The sequence below is a fragment of the Vulpes vulpes genome, chromosome 7 (assembly GCF_048418805.1).
Source record: "Vulpes vulpes isolate BD-2025 chromosome 7, VulVul3, whole genome shotgun sequence".
In the NCBI taxonomy this organism is placed as follows: domain Eukaryota; kingdom Metazoa; phylum Chordata; class Mammalia; order Carnivora; family Canidae; genus Vulpes; species Vulpes vulpes.
Genome location: NC_132786.1, coordinates 71,565,856 through 71,581,473, shown reverse-complemented (window position 1 = coordinate 71,581,473; position 15,618 = coordinate 71,565,856). Strand labels below are relative to the sequence as shown.

The window sequence follows — 15,618 nt, the reverse complement described above, 5'->3', positions numbered from 1 at the left end:
AAATTCATTAAAAATACATTGAAATATACTTTTTCACCCACCGGGTTGGCAAAACTTCAAAACATAATGCACTCTATTGGTGAGGCTATGGGGAAACTGGCACTCTTACATATGCTGGTGGAATTCAGTATTCTCTACAAAACTACACTTTCATTTACCCTTCAACCTAGCACATGAACTTCTAGGAAACTGACCCTGAGATATACCTACAACATTCTGAGAAAACACACACAAGTTTATCCACCGTAGCATTACTTGTGACTGCAAAATATTGAAAATTATAAATATCTAAGCATAAGAGATTCATTCAGTAAGCTATACTACAAAATGACCTTTATAATCTTCTATAGTTCCCCAAGATTCAAAATGTCTACTTGAATATATACGCTAAGTTTGTTTTTTAAAAGTTTAGATATAGGCATGGACTGGGTGGTTCAGTCAGTTAAGCATCTGGCTCTTGATTTTGGCTCATGTCATGATCAAGCCCTTTGACAGTCTCCACACTGAGCATGTAGCCTGCTTAAGATTCTCTCTCCCTCTGCCTCTCCCCACCATTGCTCCTGTGCTCTCTCTCTCGCTCTCTCTCAGAAAAGATCTAGATATACAGAAGAGAGTAAATAGAGCCAGTCATGCTTCTTAACTGGGAATTGAATAAGAATGAAATAATAAAATCTTTCTACTTTAATTCTTTTAACTGAGATTTATTTTACTGTTCTTCTATCAGCTCTGACACATTCTCACCAGTTCTGTTCAATACTATAGTGGAAATCCTAGTTATTTTATTCATTTTTTTTTTAAATTTTTATTTATTTATGATAGGAACACAGTGAGAGAGAGAGGCAGAGACACAGGCAGAGGGAGAAGCAGGCTCCATGCACCGGGAGCCCGACGTGGGATTCGATCCCGGATCTCCAGGATCGCACCCTGGGCCAAAGGCAGGCGCCAAACCGCTGCGCCACCCAGGGATCCCTCCTAGTTATTTTAATAGGGCAAGAAAAAGAAAGGGAAGGCATTTAGTTTGGAAATGAAGAAGCAAAACTGTCTCTATTCACAGATAACATGATTATTTACAGACAACCTTAAGGAATACATAACAACTACTGGAACCAATAAGGGTACTGAGCAAGGATACCAAGTTATGACAAAGAGAAAAAAATATTTTTATATATTATTTATATTTTAATATTTAAATACTATATTTACATATATTTTATATAATATATATATGATAAAGCATATATGTATATGTATTTTTATATACTACTAGCAGACAATAAAGTAGGAATTTTAATAGAGTAAAAAAAGCATAAAATATTTAGATACAAATTTAACAAAAGATGTGCAAGACTGATATAGTAAATGCTATAAAACACTGCTTAGAGAAATTAAAGAAGACCTAAATAAAGGGAGAGGCATACCATATTCATGAACTGGAATACTGTTACGATGTCAGTTTTCCCCAGATTTATTTATGGATTCAACATAACCCCAAGAATAATCCTAGCAGACTTTGTTTCATAGACATTATAAGCTGATCCTAAACTTTATTTGGAAATGTAAAGGACCTAGAATATTAAAAAAGGACAAAGTTGGAAAATCACATGGCTTGACATTTAAGAGATACCATAAGGCTACATTAATCAACACATTGTGGCATAGGATTGACAAATAGATCAACAGAATGTGATAAGGAACCCAGATATACCTACAATTATATAGTTATCTGCCTTTCAGACAAAGATGCCAAAGCACTGCAGTGGGGGAAAAAGAAGTCTTTTTCAATAAATTATGCTGGAATGACTAGATATTAGTATGGAAAAAAATCCTGAACTTACCACACACAATATATAAATATTTAATTCAAATTGGGTCATAGACCAAAATGTAAAAGCTAAACCCATAAAACATTTAGAAAACATAAGAAAATATCTTTAAGGCTTGGAAGTAGACAAAGGCAATATAACAGTGAAAGAAAGAAATTAATAAATTAGACTTTAACACTTTTGCTCATCAAAAGATACTGTTAAGAAACAAGCCAGAGACTGGGAGAAACATGATCATATTTAAACTTTTACCTTGAACTCATCTGAGATTTCAGAAACAAAAGAAGATATCTGCTTCATAAGCCTGTCCACACTGCTCTCACTCCCTGTTTTGAGGAGTGTAGTAATGGCCAGGGTAGCGATGCTTCTGTTTGAGTCTGTGATCAAGTTTTCTAAGTCCAGATTGCAGGCAGTAACAGCAGAGGGGTGCTTCATTGCCACCTTGTGGAAGGGCAAGAAAAATAAATTAAGCAAATTGCTACTAATGAAGACCAGAACTTTAAAAAACAAAGGAAGAGGAAAACAGATATTTTAATCAAGGTAAGTGGCTTTTAAAAATCTAAATGGGACAATATAGGTCAAAAGTAATTGTTTTAAGAAGAACATTTTCAATTAATAAGGCATAATATATCACCTGACAAACAATTAACTGCCAGAGTCATAGTGTAACATAGCACTTTCTCTTCCTAGGTTTCTAGGTTTCTATAATTTTTGTAATAATACCACAGCCTGTATTTTATTGCAGTTGACCTGTTTTTCTTTATAGTACATGTGTACATGGATATATACGCTACTAGATGTAAGGATCTACTAGATGTAAGGATCTACCATGGTAAACACTGCTCAAAAACTGTTAATATCTTATCACTTAGAAAACACTTCTGTATTTAAACAAACTCCAGCCAAACTGGATTGCTCACACTCCCTAAAACATGTCTCATTCTCCTGCTTCTTTGCTTTTGTCGAAATTGTTCACCTCTCTGTCTCAATATTGGTATAGAATCCTTTACCCATGATTTAAAAAATTTGAAAACTCAGCAAAGTATTGGCATCAAAACTCATTTAACAGGAAAATCTGACCCAAAATAATATAAAATGAGTTAAACCTTAATTTATTCCACTTAGTGAGGATAGTCATATGTATAACAAAGAAATATTAATGTCTTAAAAAATATTAATGTGCCTTATGGTAGGGGACTGCTCTAGGCTCAATGGAGTTAATATATAAGAGATAGCACCATATTGCCTTCCTAAAATTCATAAAGTACTGAATTCTGAGACACATCTGTCCCTAAGATTATAGCTAAAGGCATGTGGACCTATATCACCTCTTAAAAATATAACTCAAATTCTGTGAAGGTTCTTCTTTGGTTTTCCAGTAAAGATGCAATTAATTTGTAATAGGTCACATACTGCCTTATGACAAGTTTTCTTCTACATTAAACTTTCATTTCAAATGTTTATGGTTATTTGATTCATTCTATGTTTCTGAACTGTATCCTCTAAACCTGTGGCATCCAATATAGTAGCCAATAGTTAAATGTGACTACTAAGCACTTGATATCTGGCTAGTCCAAATTAAGATACGCTCTAAACATAAAATAAGCACTGGATGTCACAGACTTAGTATGAAAAAACATAAGGCAAAATAGATCTTTAATAATTTTACACTGATTCCATGTTGACATGACATTTTATGTATATGAAGGTAAATAAAATATATTAAAATTAATTTCATCTTTAAAAAAATTTTTTAAAGATTTATTTATTTATTCATGATAGACACAGAGAGCAAGAGAGGCAGAGACTCAGGCAGAGACACAGAGGGAGAAGTTACTGTGGTTACTATAAAATTTAAAATTACAAATGTGACTCACATTGTGTTGCACCAGCACTGTCCAAGAGAACTTTCTACAGTGATAGAAATGTTCTATATCTTTTCACTGACCAATATGGCTGTCACTAACCACACGATTACTGAGCAGATGGAGTATGACTAGAGTGACTGAGCAGCTAAATTATCAGGGTTTTTAAATTTTTAATTAATCTAAATGGAAATGGCCACTCATGGCTGATGGCTATCCTATTGGACAATGTGGTTTTCAGCCATAAAGTGCTTGGAAGTCAGAAATGAATTATAATCTTTAGTTGAATGGTAAAAATAGCCATACATAAAGTCACAAATACAAGGAAGGTGCTCTAGAAGTGAAGACCATAAATCCTACCTTTCTATCTTGGGGAGAAAGTCAAATGCTTCACATGTAATGTTTCTCAATCAAACACTGATATAAGTCAGTAGTTGGCAAAGGGACACCTACCTTGTTCAAGGTCCTCACAGCTGCATATCTCAAAGCTGGCTTAGGAGAGCTACAGAAAAGCTGAAGAACTAGAAAGAAAAAAGATCTTTGTGAATATAGCTCATTTCATCATATTGCATATATCTGAAAATACAGTACATAATTATATTCAAAGTATGCATCAGGAAATTAGATCACAGCATCAAAGCTTCACATGAAAAACTTATCAAAAATAGAAAAAACACTTTTTGTTGAGCTATAAAAAGTTTAAATCCAGAAAACAAATTTTATTTTTTATTTTTATTTTTTAAAAATTTTTATTTATTTATGATAGTCACACACAGAGAGAGAGAGAGGCAGAGGGATAAGCAGGCTCCATGCACCGGGAGCCTTACGTGGGATTCGATCCCGGGTCTCCAGGATCACGCCCTGGGCCAAAGGCAGGCGCTAAACCGCTGCGCCACCCAGGGATCACAAAGTTTATTTTTATATAAGAATTCATATAGGCATTAATACTTGAATTTGTGGTAGGAATATTTGTAGGGATAAGAGCAAATGGGCTTTTTAAATATGAAAGAACTAAAGGAATGAGAGTTACTTGTCTTCTAAGTAAAAGGTTTTTAATGTTTTATATAGGGAAATAGTAACTTCAGAAAAAGAGGTAATTAATGAAAATAAAAATAAATCATCTACATATTAGAATGCAAAGGTGTATATATTAAAGCTAAGGTTCCAAAATCATTCTTACTACCTATCCTGCAGAACTGTGGAACTTAAAACAAAAACATGCAAATATAAACAAAATCCTAGCTATCAAATACACAACTGACCTGAAACAGCAGGTGCCAACTCCCTTGCAGTACAGTTAGGAAGATGGATGATAGCTGACGCAGCTTCATAAATAACCATTTCATGTTTATTTCGCAAGCAGCTCTCAATGAAATCAAAGAGCGGACTTTCATGGCTGACAACAAATATACATAACACATCGTTAGATATCAAAAAGAGCAAGCGCAATATGCATAGCAGTTAAAAACACAGACAGATCAAAAGCACTTTCAGAATTATGGATGAAGAACCTCTGAAAATCCATTCCTCCATAAAAGCAATGAGAACACTGGCATAAATTTTCAAAATCAACTTTTTGAGCACTCTAGAAATTGGCCAAAGACTTGCAACAATCCTAGAAACATTTATTCATGAAAAACAGATGAATTTTCAGAAGAACAGCAAACTTTCTGATGTTTTCCCTTACTGTATTTCAATCCCCTCTTCCCAGGTTCATGGTAGCTTTGGAAATCAGCAGCCTCAGAATTGCAGTAGCTATGAAAGCCAACAGACTAGCAGCCATTGGAAGAGGCAGATGGGTTTGGAGCACCCTCAAAAGCCCTGTCTTCCAGGAAAATGTAACTATTTGACCTGACTGGTGCTCCCGAGAAAAGCCCCATTCACGGAGCTAATCTTTATTTCATCTGACTCAGAGCTCAGTCAGTGAGGAAAGCCCTATCCTCAGCAAGTTTGTCCCCCCAAATTAGTGGCCAACTATTTAACACTGCAGTTGCCAAGGGCAATGATTCCACCTAGGGCAAACAAGAGGCTGGCCAAAAAACTTAAAGGGAAAATTTGAGAAACAAGATCTCTATAGGAGATTTTGGCAATTTCTGACATATTCCTGGGGATCCAGAAGTCTGTGCATATGTAGAAGGCTGTGCAAATACCCAGGAAAGACAAGACAAGCCCTAAGCTCTCACCCATGCTTGACTTCAAGGTTCTGCGCATATAGGAAGTGAAGGCTGAGGCAGAGCTGTAAACTGCCGGAGCATGGACGCCATGCCCCAACACACAAAGTGCCCATTAGAAAAAGAGTTGGGAAATCTATTGGCTTAAATCATTTAAGAAAATCTGTCAACTCATTAGCTGATGACATAATCAAGCAGAGACTTCAGTAACTGCATATGACAAAGAGTCCTATGCAGAATTAGTCTGAGAAAGTCACTAAAAAAACAACAAGCAGCAACAATAATAACCTCTGAGGCTGGGCAAGAGGGCAATGTAATTACCAGCATTGCCACAATACTTAAAATGTCCAGTTTTTGACAAAATGTTATGACACATGTAAAGAAATAGTAAAGTATGAAGTCCATAGTAATTATTCTTGGGGAAGGCCAGACATTAGATTTGGTACTGGATGTATCAGGCAGAGACTTTATCAATGAATATAAACATGTTCAAAGAAATAAAGAAAACCATGTAAAAGAATTAAAGAGAATTAAAGACCTGACAATCATACCTTACCAAAGAGAGAATATCAATAGAGAAGTGAGTTTGGGTTCATTTGTTGTGGTGGTGGTGGTGGTATTTTTAAAGAAACCAAAGAGGAATTCTGGATTTGCAAAGTGCGATAGCTAATGAAAAATTCAAATATGCAATTCAGCAGCTGATTTGCACTGGTAGTAGAAAGAAATCAGTAAACCTGAAGATAGGTAAATGGAAACAATTCGGCTGAGAAAATAAAGAAAAAAGGATGGAAAAAAAGAAGAGAGCGTTGGAGAGCTTTGGAATATGACTAAGGGCATGAACATTTGCATAATAGGAGTCCCAGAAGGAAAAGAGAGAGATGGGGATTCCCCGGGTGGCTCAGTGGTTTAGCACCTGCCTTTGGCTCGGGGCATGGTCCTGGAGTCCCAGGATCGAGTCCCACTTTGGGCTCCCTGCATGGGGCCTGCTTCTCCTTCTGCCTGTGTCTCTGCCTCTCTCTCTCTCTCTCTCTCTCTCTCTGTCTCTCATAAATAAATAAATAAAATTAAGAAAAAAAAAGAAAAGAGAGAGACAAAGGGGCAAAAGGAATATATGAAGGAATAATGAATAAGAATTGCCCAAATTTGATGAAAGCATTAATCCATGCACTTGAATAGCTCAAAAAATCCCAGGCAGGATAAACAGAACAAGATCCACACAGAGACCCATCATAGCCAATCTACTGAAAGCATAAGACAAAGAGAAGATTTTGACAGCACCAAGGTAAAATATATTCAGCATGTTTTACAGAGGAGCATCAATATAATCAATGGCTGACTTTTCACCTGAAACAATGGAAGAAACAGTGCAGCAGAATGCCATAGCCAAAGTGCTGAAAGATAAAGGAATTCTATTTCCAACAAAACTATCCTCAAAACAAAAAACAAAAAGCAAAAAACAAAGGCTAAGAAAGATATTCCCAGAGAAGTAATAACTAGGTATACACTGTTGACAGACTTACAAAAAATACTAAAGAAAGTCCTTTAGACTTAAAGATTTACACTGCTTAGTGATGTGAATAATCAAGAAGAGCACTAAAAATGAAAAATACGTGAGCTGATATAAAGATCTATAGATAATTTTTTTCATTTCTCTTTTAAAATTACTTTATTTTTTTAAAAGATTTATTTATTCATGAGAGACACACACACACGCAGAGAGAGTGAGAGGCAGAGACATAGGCAGAGGGAGAAGCAGGCTCCCCTCTCAGGGAGTCCGATGTGGGACTCGATCCCAGATGCCGGGATCATGCCCTGTGCTGAAGGCAGACCACTGAGCCACCTAGGCGCCCCATTTTAAATTACTTTAAAGGACATAAAATTTATAAAGCAACAATTGTAACATTACAATTGACCTTTGAACAACAGGTTTGAACCACAGGGGTCAACTTATATACAGACTTTTTATAATAGAGTAACTGCAAAGATATTTCCTCTTCCTTATAATTTTCTAAATAACAATTTCTTTTCTCTAGCCTACTTTATTGTAAGAATACAGCACATAAGACATATAATACAAAATACGTGCTATTTATGGTATCAGTAAAGTTTCTGGTCAACAGTAGGCAATTAGCAGTTAAGTTTTGGAAGAGTCAAAAATCATATGCAAATTTTTAACTACATGGGAGGCTGGCTCCCCTAGTCCAACACTGTTCAAGGATCAACCGTATATCATTGGATTTACTGGGAAAAAAGCTGACAGAAAAATTAAAATGATACACTGAAAATATTTATTTAATACAAAACAAGACAGTCAAAGAGGATGAGAGAAACCAAAAAAAGGCAGGAAACATATAGAATAGCACAACGACAAAAGTAAATCCAACAATACTTATATTAATACTTATATTAAATGTAAATAGTCTAATTACCCCAACCAAAAAATAGAGATTGCCAGACAAGATAAAAAAGCAAGATCCAAGTATAAGCTGCCTACAAGAGACACACATTAGATTCAAAGATACAAACGAAAACAAAAACAAAAACAAAAAACAAAGATACAAACCAGGTGAAAGTAAAAAGAAGGGGAAAAAATAGGCCATGCAAACAGTAACCATTAGAGATCAGGACTGTCTTTATTAATATCACAAAGGTAGAATTTAAGACAAAAAAATATGGGAGACAAAAAGCGACATTTCATGATGAGAAAGAGGTCAATATATCAGGATGATACAATGATAAATATATACAAATTTAACAACAAAGCCTCAAAATACACGAAGCAAAACCTGACAAAATGAAAGGAGAAATAGATCATATAACCACAATAGTTGGAAATGTCTATACCTACCCAATAATCAATAGAACTAGACAGAAAAGCATCAAGGCTATAGAAGACTTGAACAATGTAATCACCCAACTTAACCTAGAACATTCAGCCCAATGACTGTAGAATACATTCTTTTCAAGTGCATATGGACAGTTCTTAAGGATATATTAAGTGCCAGTCATGAAACAAATGTCAATACATTTAAAAGGACAGAAATTAAAGCATGTTTCCCCACCACAATTGAATTAAATTATAAAACAACAGAAAAATTCCCAAATATTTGGAAATTTAACATTTTCTAAGTAAACCCATGTATCAAGAATAAATCAAATGGAAAATGGGAAAATATTTTAAACTGAATGAAAACAAAGACATGTCAAAATTTATGAGATGTAGCTAAAGAAATGTAGGAAGGGAATGTATAGCTTTCAACACTGATACCAGAGAAGAAAAGTCCCAAATCAATAACCTGGGTTTCCATAATTAAGAAATTAGAAAAAGAAGACTGAATCAAGCCTACAGCGAGCAAAAGAAAGGAAGTAAGATCAGAGCAGAGATCAATAGACTAGAATGCAGGAGAATTAAAAAAAAAAAAAATCAATGAAACCCAAGTTAGTTCTTTGAAAGATCAACAAAATTGACAAACCTTCAGCTAATCTAATCGGGGGTGGGGAGGACCAAAATTATCAAAATCAGGAATGAAGAAAAGAACAACACTATTGACCCTAAAGAAACTTAAATGATTATAAGGAAATATTATGTACAACTACCTGTCATTTCTAGGGATTTGTCCCTAGAAATACCAAACTACCAAAACTGACTCATGAAGAAATACATAATCTAAACAGGCTTATGAAGAAATACATAATCTAAACAGGCTTATGAGTTATTTAAAATCTTTCCTCATCCTGATGGCTTCATTGGTTAATTCTATCAAATATTTAAAGAAATAATACCAATGCTTCAGAAACTCTTCCAGGAAATAAATGAGGAGAGTACACTATTTCTCAACTAATGCTGTGATACCAGTATTACTCATAACAAAGCCTGACAAGTTTTCACAAAAAAAACTATAGTCCAACATCCCTGAAATAGACACAAAACTCTAACAAAAGTTAGCAAACTGCATCCAGCAAGATACAAAAGAATAATCAATATTCACAATTCACAATAATCAAGTTGCATTTATCCCAAGAATGCAAAATTGGTTTAACATCACAAAATCAATTTAAGTTACATACCACATTAATAATATAAAGGACAGAAACCACAATATCTTAATAGATGCAGAAAAGCAACTGACAAAATCTAATACTCATTCTTGATAAATATTCCCAAAAACTAGAGACTAAAGGAAATGTCCTGAACCTAATAAAAGGCACTTTCAGAAAAAGCGTATCAAGCTTAATGATTTCCCCTTATGATCAGAGACAAGGCAAAGATGTCTACTTTCAGCACTGCTACTCAACACTTTAGTGATAGTTGAAGATGGTAAAATTAGGCAAAAAAGAGAAATCAAAGACATTGGTTTGGAAGGGAAGTAATAAAATGGTCTTTGTTCACAGATGACATGATCCTGAATATTGAAAATCCCAGGGAATAATACACACACACACACACACACACACACACACACACGGAATTAATAAATTACCATAGCAAGGTTACAGGATACAAGGTCAACCTGCAAAAATCAAAACTGTGTTTCTATATATTGACAATAATCCAAAATGAAATTAATGATTCCATTCATAATAACATAAGAATAAAATACTTAGAAATACATTTAATAAGAGAATGCAGGACTTTTACACTGAAAACTACAAAACCCTACTGAGAAATCTAAATAAATACGGAAACAGTCTCTGTTCATGGACTGGAAGACTCAATAGCAAGATGGCAATTCTCCCAAATTGATTTATTCAAAGTAGATCTATTGTTCTATTCAGTGTAATCCCTTTCGAAATGCTGGCAGGCTTTTGTTATAGAAATTCAAAGCTAATCCTAAAATTTATATAAAAATGCAAAGGGCCTAAAATAGGCAAAACAATTTTTATTTTTTTATTTTTTAAAGATTTTATTTATTCATTCATGAGAGATTTTATTTATTCATTCATGAGAGACAGAGAGACAGAGAGGCAGAGAGAGGCAGAGACACAGGCAGAGGGAGAAGCAGGCTCCACACAGGGAGCCCGATGTGGGACTCGATCCCAGGTCTCCAGGATCACACCCTGGGCCAAAGGCAGGTGCTAAACCATTGAGCCACCCAGGGATCCCCCAAAACAATTTTTAAAATCCTAAATATATAAAGCAAACACTGACATATCTAGAGGGAAAAATAGCAATACGATAATATTAATAGTAGTATTAATAGAAAAACACTTCAAAACCCTTATTTTCAGTAATAGATACAACATCTAGATAGAAAATCAGTGGACTGGAATAACGTTATAGACTAAAATGGACTTAACAGACACGTATAGAACATTCTACCCAATAGCAGCAGGATACAGGATACAGGATACACATTCTTCCCAAGTGCACACAGAACATTCTCCAGGATAGATCACATGTTAGGTCGCAAAACAAGTCTTAACAAATTTAAGAAGATTAAAATCATACCAAGTATCTTTTCTAACCACAATGGAATGAAACTAGAAATCAATAACAAAAGGAAAACTGGAACATTCACAACTATGTAGAAAGTAAACAACACACTCTTGAACAATCAATGGGTCAAAGAAGAAATCAAAAATAAAATTAGAAAACATCATGAGACAAACAGAAACAGGCAATAGAAGTGGTACTAAGAGGGAAGTTTATAGGGAAAAATTGTACGTTTTTAAAATGCCATCAATGTTAATATACATATAAAATAAAAAAGAATTGCCAGAGAAATTCTGAGAATTAACAAGTGAGGGGGAAGGGTCATTTCATCCGAAACTGACCTGCTGCCCACTCAAAAAAGGAGTTCCATGACAACTGGACTCAGCCCAACGTGTAAGGCAATCAATTCTGGTCAACCACAAAATTTGGACTGGAGCTCCTTCCCCTCATGCCAAGGAAGGGGCTGGTAGTTCTCCAACCATGAAAGAGGAAGATTCTTGCTACTAAAGTGCCACACAATACAGCTCTAAGATTTGGATCCCAAGCCCTGATTGTGCCAGAGAAGGGCTGCCCTTCCTAAAAACTATGCTGTCAAAATAGGTTCTATTTGGTGGCATATAATTGTTCATGATAGGTTCAAAATTTTTCCCCTGTGGCATCAGATGTAATGTCTATGATACTATGTTTTCTGCATCCTACCTCTAATCACAACAGTGAGTGGTTGTTGTTTCTGTACTTAAAGCAGTTTAAAAGCCATAAGCCCAAGGGTCATAATCCCTCTCTCAGGGTGTGAAAACTGCCCTGATAGACCTCTGCACATTGAACTAGAATGAATGAACAATGGGGCACCCAGTGCATCTGATATGGTTTTGGTCTCTATGGGCTTCCTCCAATGAATGCTACTCCAGTAGGCTATGTGTGGGTTTTTCTTGGATGTCTGTGCTTATTTGTGTAAGAACTGTTACAGCAAGGTAGGCATCAAGTCAGGTTTCTACTGTGGCTTACTTCCAGAAAGTCAGTAGAAACCGGTGGCTTTCTGGAAGTAAATCAAAGGGTCCGAGGTCAAAGACACATTTTGTCATTTTGACTAATGCTTGGGATGGCTGGTCTCATTAACGAAATGTGAGAAATAGCCCTAAAATCTCAATGAATGAAAAACCTGGGGAATATCATTGCCCAGGTTAGAACTCCTTGGTTGTTAATGATCTTGGTGGGAGTATCCCAGGAAGAGGCAAACTTGACTGGGGGCAAGGCTAAACAATCCCTAGTAAAATTACACAGACATGCACAGAACAGTAAGGATGCAAAAGAAGAGCTGGCAGAATAAGGGAGGATTTGCTCCACCATATATCTACACTATCATAAAGCTATGATAATAAAGAATGTGTTGTTGGTGCAGAAACAGAAATAGAGCTACTGGCGCCCAGAAATAGAACAGTGAGTATAAGGACGCCTGACTTATGACAAAGCTGACATTGCACAGCAGTGGGTATAAACAGATGTTTCAACAAATGGTAGCAGAATACTCGGTATCCATATGGAGGAAAAAAAGAAATTAAATTGTTACCTCATACCATATGCAAAAAAAATTCCAAGTATATTATAGACCTAAAACAATGAAAGTTAAAACTATAATGCTTATTTAAAAATAGCATAGAAGATATATTTGAGAACTTAGGCTAGAAGAGGTCTTGAACAAGACACCAAAAACATTATTCCAAAAGTCAAAGACTGATAAATTTGACTATATTAACGAAGTTCTGTTCATCAAGACACCAAGAAAGAGAACAGAGTTGAGTGGGAAAGGCTTTGCAACATGTACAACCAAAAAACTCCTAGAAATCAATAAGAATAAGGAGGTAACCCAATTAAAAGCTAGTTTTTTTTTCTTTTTTTCAGTAGAAAAGATATCCAAATGGTTTATAAAAATAGAAAAAGGTTCCCAACCTCCTTAGTAATTAGGGAATTATAAATTCAAACTGCAATGACTTGACAAGGATGCCAAGGCAATACAGTGGAAAAATAATCTTTCACCAAATAGTACTGAGACAACTGCAAACTCCTATTTCAACCAGATCTCCACATACAAAAGAACAAAACTAGACCCCTACCTCACCCTATATACAAAAATACCTCAAAATGTATCAAACACCTAAATGTGAAAAATAAAATCATAAAACTTAGAAGAAAGCATAGGTGTGTAAATCATTGTGACCCTGGATTAGACCACTGTTTTCTTAATATAATACCAAACACAAACAACCAAAACCAAAACAAAACCTAGATAACCTAGAATTCATCAAAATTTAAAACTTCTATACTTCAAAGGAAGGACTCAGCCAGGAAACTAAAAACCACAGAATGGGAGGAAATTATTTGCATAATATGTACCCAATAAAGGTTTAGTATCCAAAGTATACTTAACAATGATTACAACTCAGTAAAAGATAAAAAAAAAAAAACAAAAAACACTTTTCTTAAATGAGCAAAGGATCTCAATAGATCTTTCTCCAAAGAAGATCTACAAATGGAGGTGGTGCCAGGAGGCTCAGTCAGTTAAGTGTCTGCCTCAGACTCAGGTCATAATCCCAGGATCCTGGGAAGGAGCCCACATCTGGCTCCCTGCTCAGCAGGGAGCCTGCTTCTCCCTCTCTCTCTGCCCCTCTGCACTACTTGTGCTCTCTCTTGCACTCTCTTTCTCTCAAATAAATAAATAAAATCTTAAAAAAAAAAATCTACAAATGCCCAATAAGCACAGGAAAAGATAATCAACATTATTAGTCATTAGGGAAATGCCTTTATTGTTATCAAATCAGGAGCTTATTTGTACAATTTTTTTCAACAAAATTTTTTCAATAGGAAAAAAAAAGTAAGATATCTCATCACATATACTAGGAGATATATAATAAAAAAGACAGGGGTGCCTTAGTGGCCCAGTCACTAACTTCGGTTTTGGCTCAGGTTATGATCTCAGGGTCATGAGATGAGGCCTGGAGTTGGGCTCCATGACGTCTGCTTGAGACTCCATTCCCGGTACCCCTCCCACCCTCCCCACCTCCTCCCCGGCACAGGCTCTGTCTCTTTCTCTGAAAAATAAAGAAGTAAATATTTAAAAGAAAAAAAAGAGAGACAATAATGAGTGTTGGTGAGAATGCAGAGAAATTGGAACCTTCATGCACTATAGGCAAGAAGGTAAAATGATGCACTCATTTTGGAAAACAGTTTGGCAGTTCCTCAAAAAGTTAAACACATGGTTATGTTATGACCAAGCAATTCCATTCCTAGGTATATACCCAAGAGAATGGAAAACATACTCACATAAAAAAATTATGCATGACTGTTCATAGTGGCATTATTCATAACCACTAAAAAGTGGAAACAATCTAAATGTCCATCAACAGGAAAATGGTAAAATATGGATAGCCACCCAATGGAATATTATTCAGCTATAAAAAAAAATACTGATACTTCTGTAATATAGATGAACCATGAAAACATTACTATAAGTGAAGGAAACCAGAAACAAAAGACCACATGTTGTATGATCCCATTTATATGGGATGTCTAGCAGGCAAATCTAGAGAAACAGGAAGCAGATTAATGTTTTCCCAGGGCTGAGAGGAGCTGGTAAAGGAGGTTGACTGTTAACGGGTTGACGATTTCTTTTTGGGATGATAAAAATGCTCTGGAATTACTGGTGGTGGTTATACAACTTTGTGAATATATGACAGAGCACTGAATATACATTCTAAAAAGGTGTTATTTTATGGTACATGAGTTATATCTCAATAAAGAAAATCTAATACACCCCCTCTGATTATTTTTTTAAGATTTATTTATTTATGATAGACAGAGAAGAGAGAGAGAGAGAGAGAGAGAGAGAGAGAGGCGCAGAGACAAAGGAGGAGGGAGAAACAGGCTCCATGCTGGGAGGCCGACGCGGGACTCGATCCCGGGACTCCAGGATTGCGCCCTGGGCCAAAGGCAGGCGGCAAACTGCTGAGCCACCCAGGGATCCCCACCCCCTCTGATTATTAAAATTTTTAAAATTTGACATCAAGTCTTGGCCTCAGGGAATCTCAGCCTGCTGACTGGATGTAAATTGGTATAATCACTTTGAAAAAGTCTAACAAATACCTACCAATTCTATTCCTAGAGACATATCTATAGAAATAAGTAAAAATAAAAATGAATAAAAGAGAGAAACCTATGGTAATAAGACAGTCTGGTATAACACAGGAATGCTGTTTGCAGCTATTTCATTAATAAGTGCTCATAACAGAAAACAACCCAAATGCCCATTAATAAAAGAATGAATATAGGGC

The 15,618-nt window shown here is 35.6% G+C and overlaps 1 protein-coding gene across 5 annotated transcripts in view; it reads right to left on the bottom strand.

The window, feature by feature from the left end:
• Window positions 1-15,618, bottom strand: part of COPG2 (COPI coat complex subunit gamma 2) — a 114,676-nt gene that overhangs the window by 51,859 nt on the left and 47,199 nt on the right. For all 5 annotated transcript variants that reach the window (XM_026010843.2, XM_072764052.1, XM_072764053.1 and 2 more), the window contains 3 exons: window positions 4,951-5,084; window positions 4,142-4,209; window positions 2,076-2,264 (listed from right to left, as the gene is read on the bottom strand). In XM_026010843.2, the coding sequence (XP_025866628.1) occupies window positions 2,076-2,264; window positions 4,142-4,209; window positions 4,951-5,084 (391 nt within the window). The remainder of the gene's footprint in view (window positions 1-2,075; window positions 2,265-4,141; window positions 4,210-4,950; window positions 5,085-15,618) is intronic.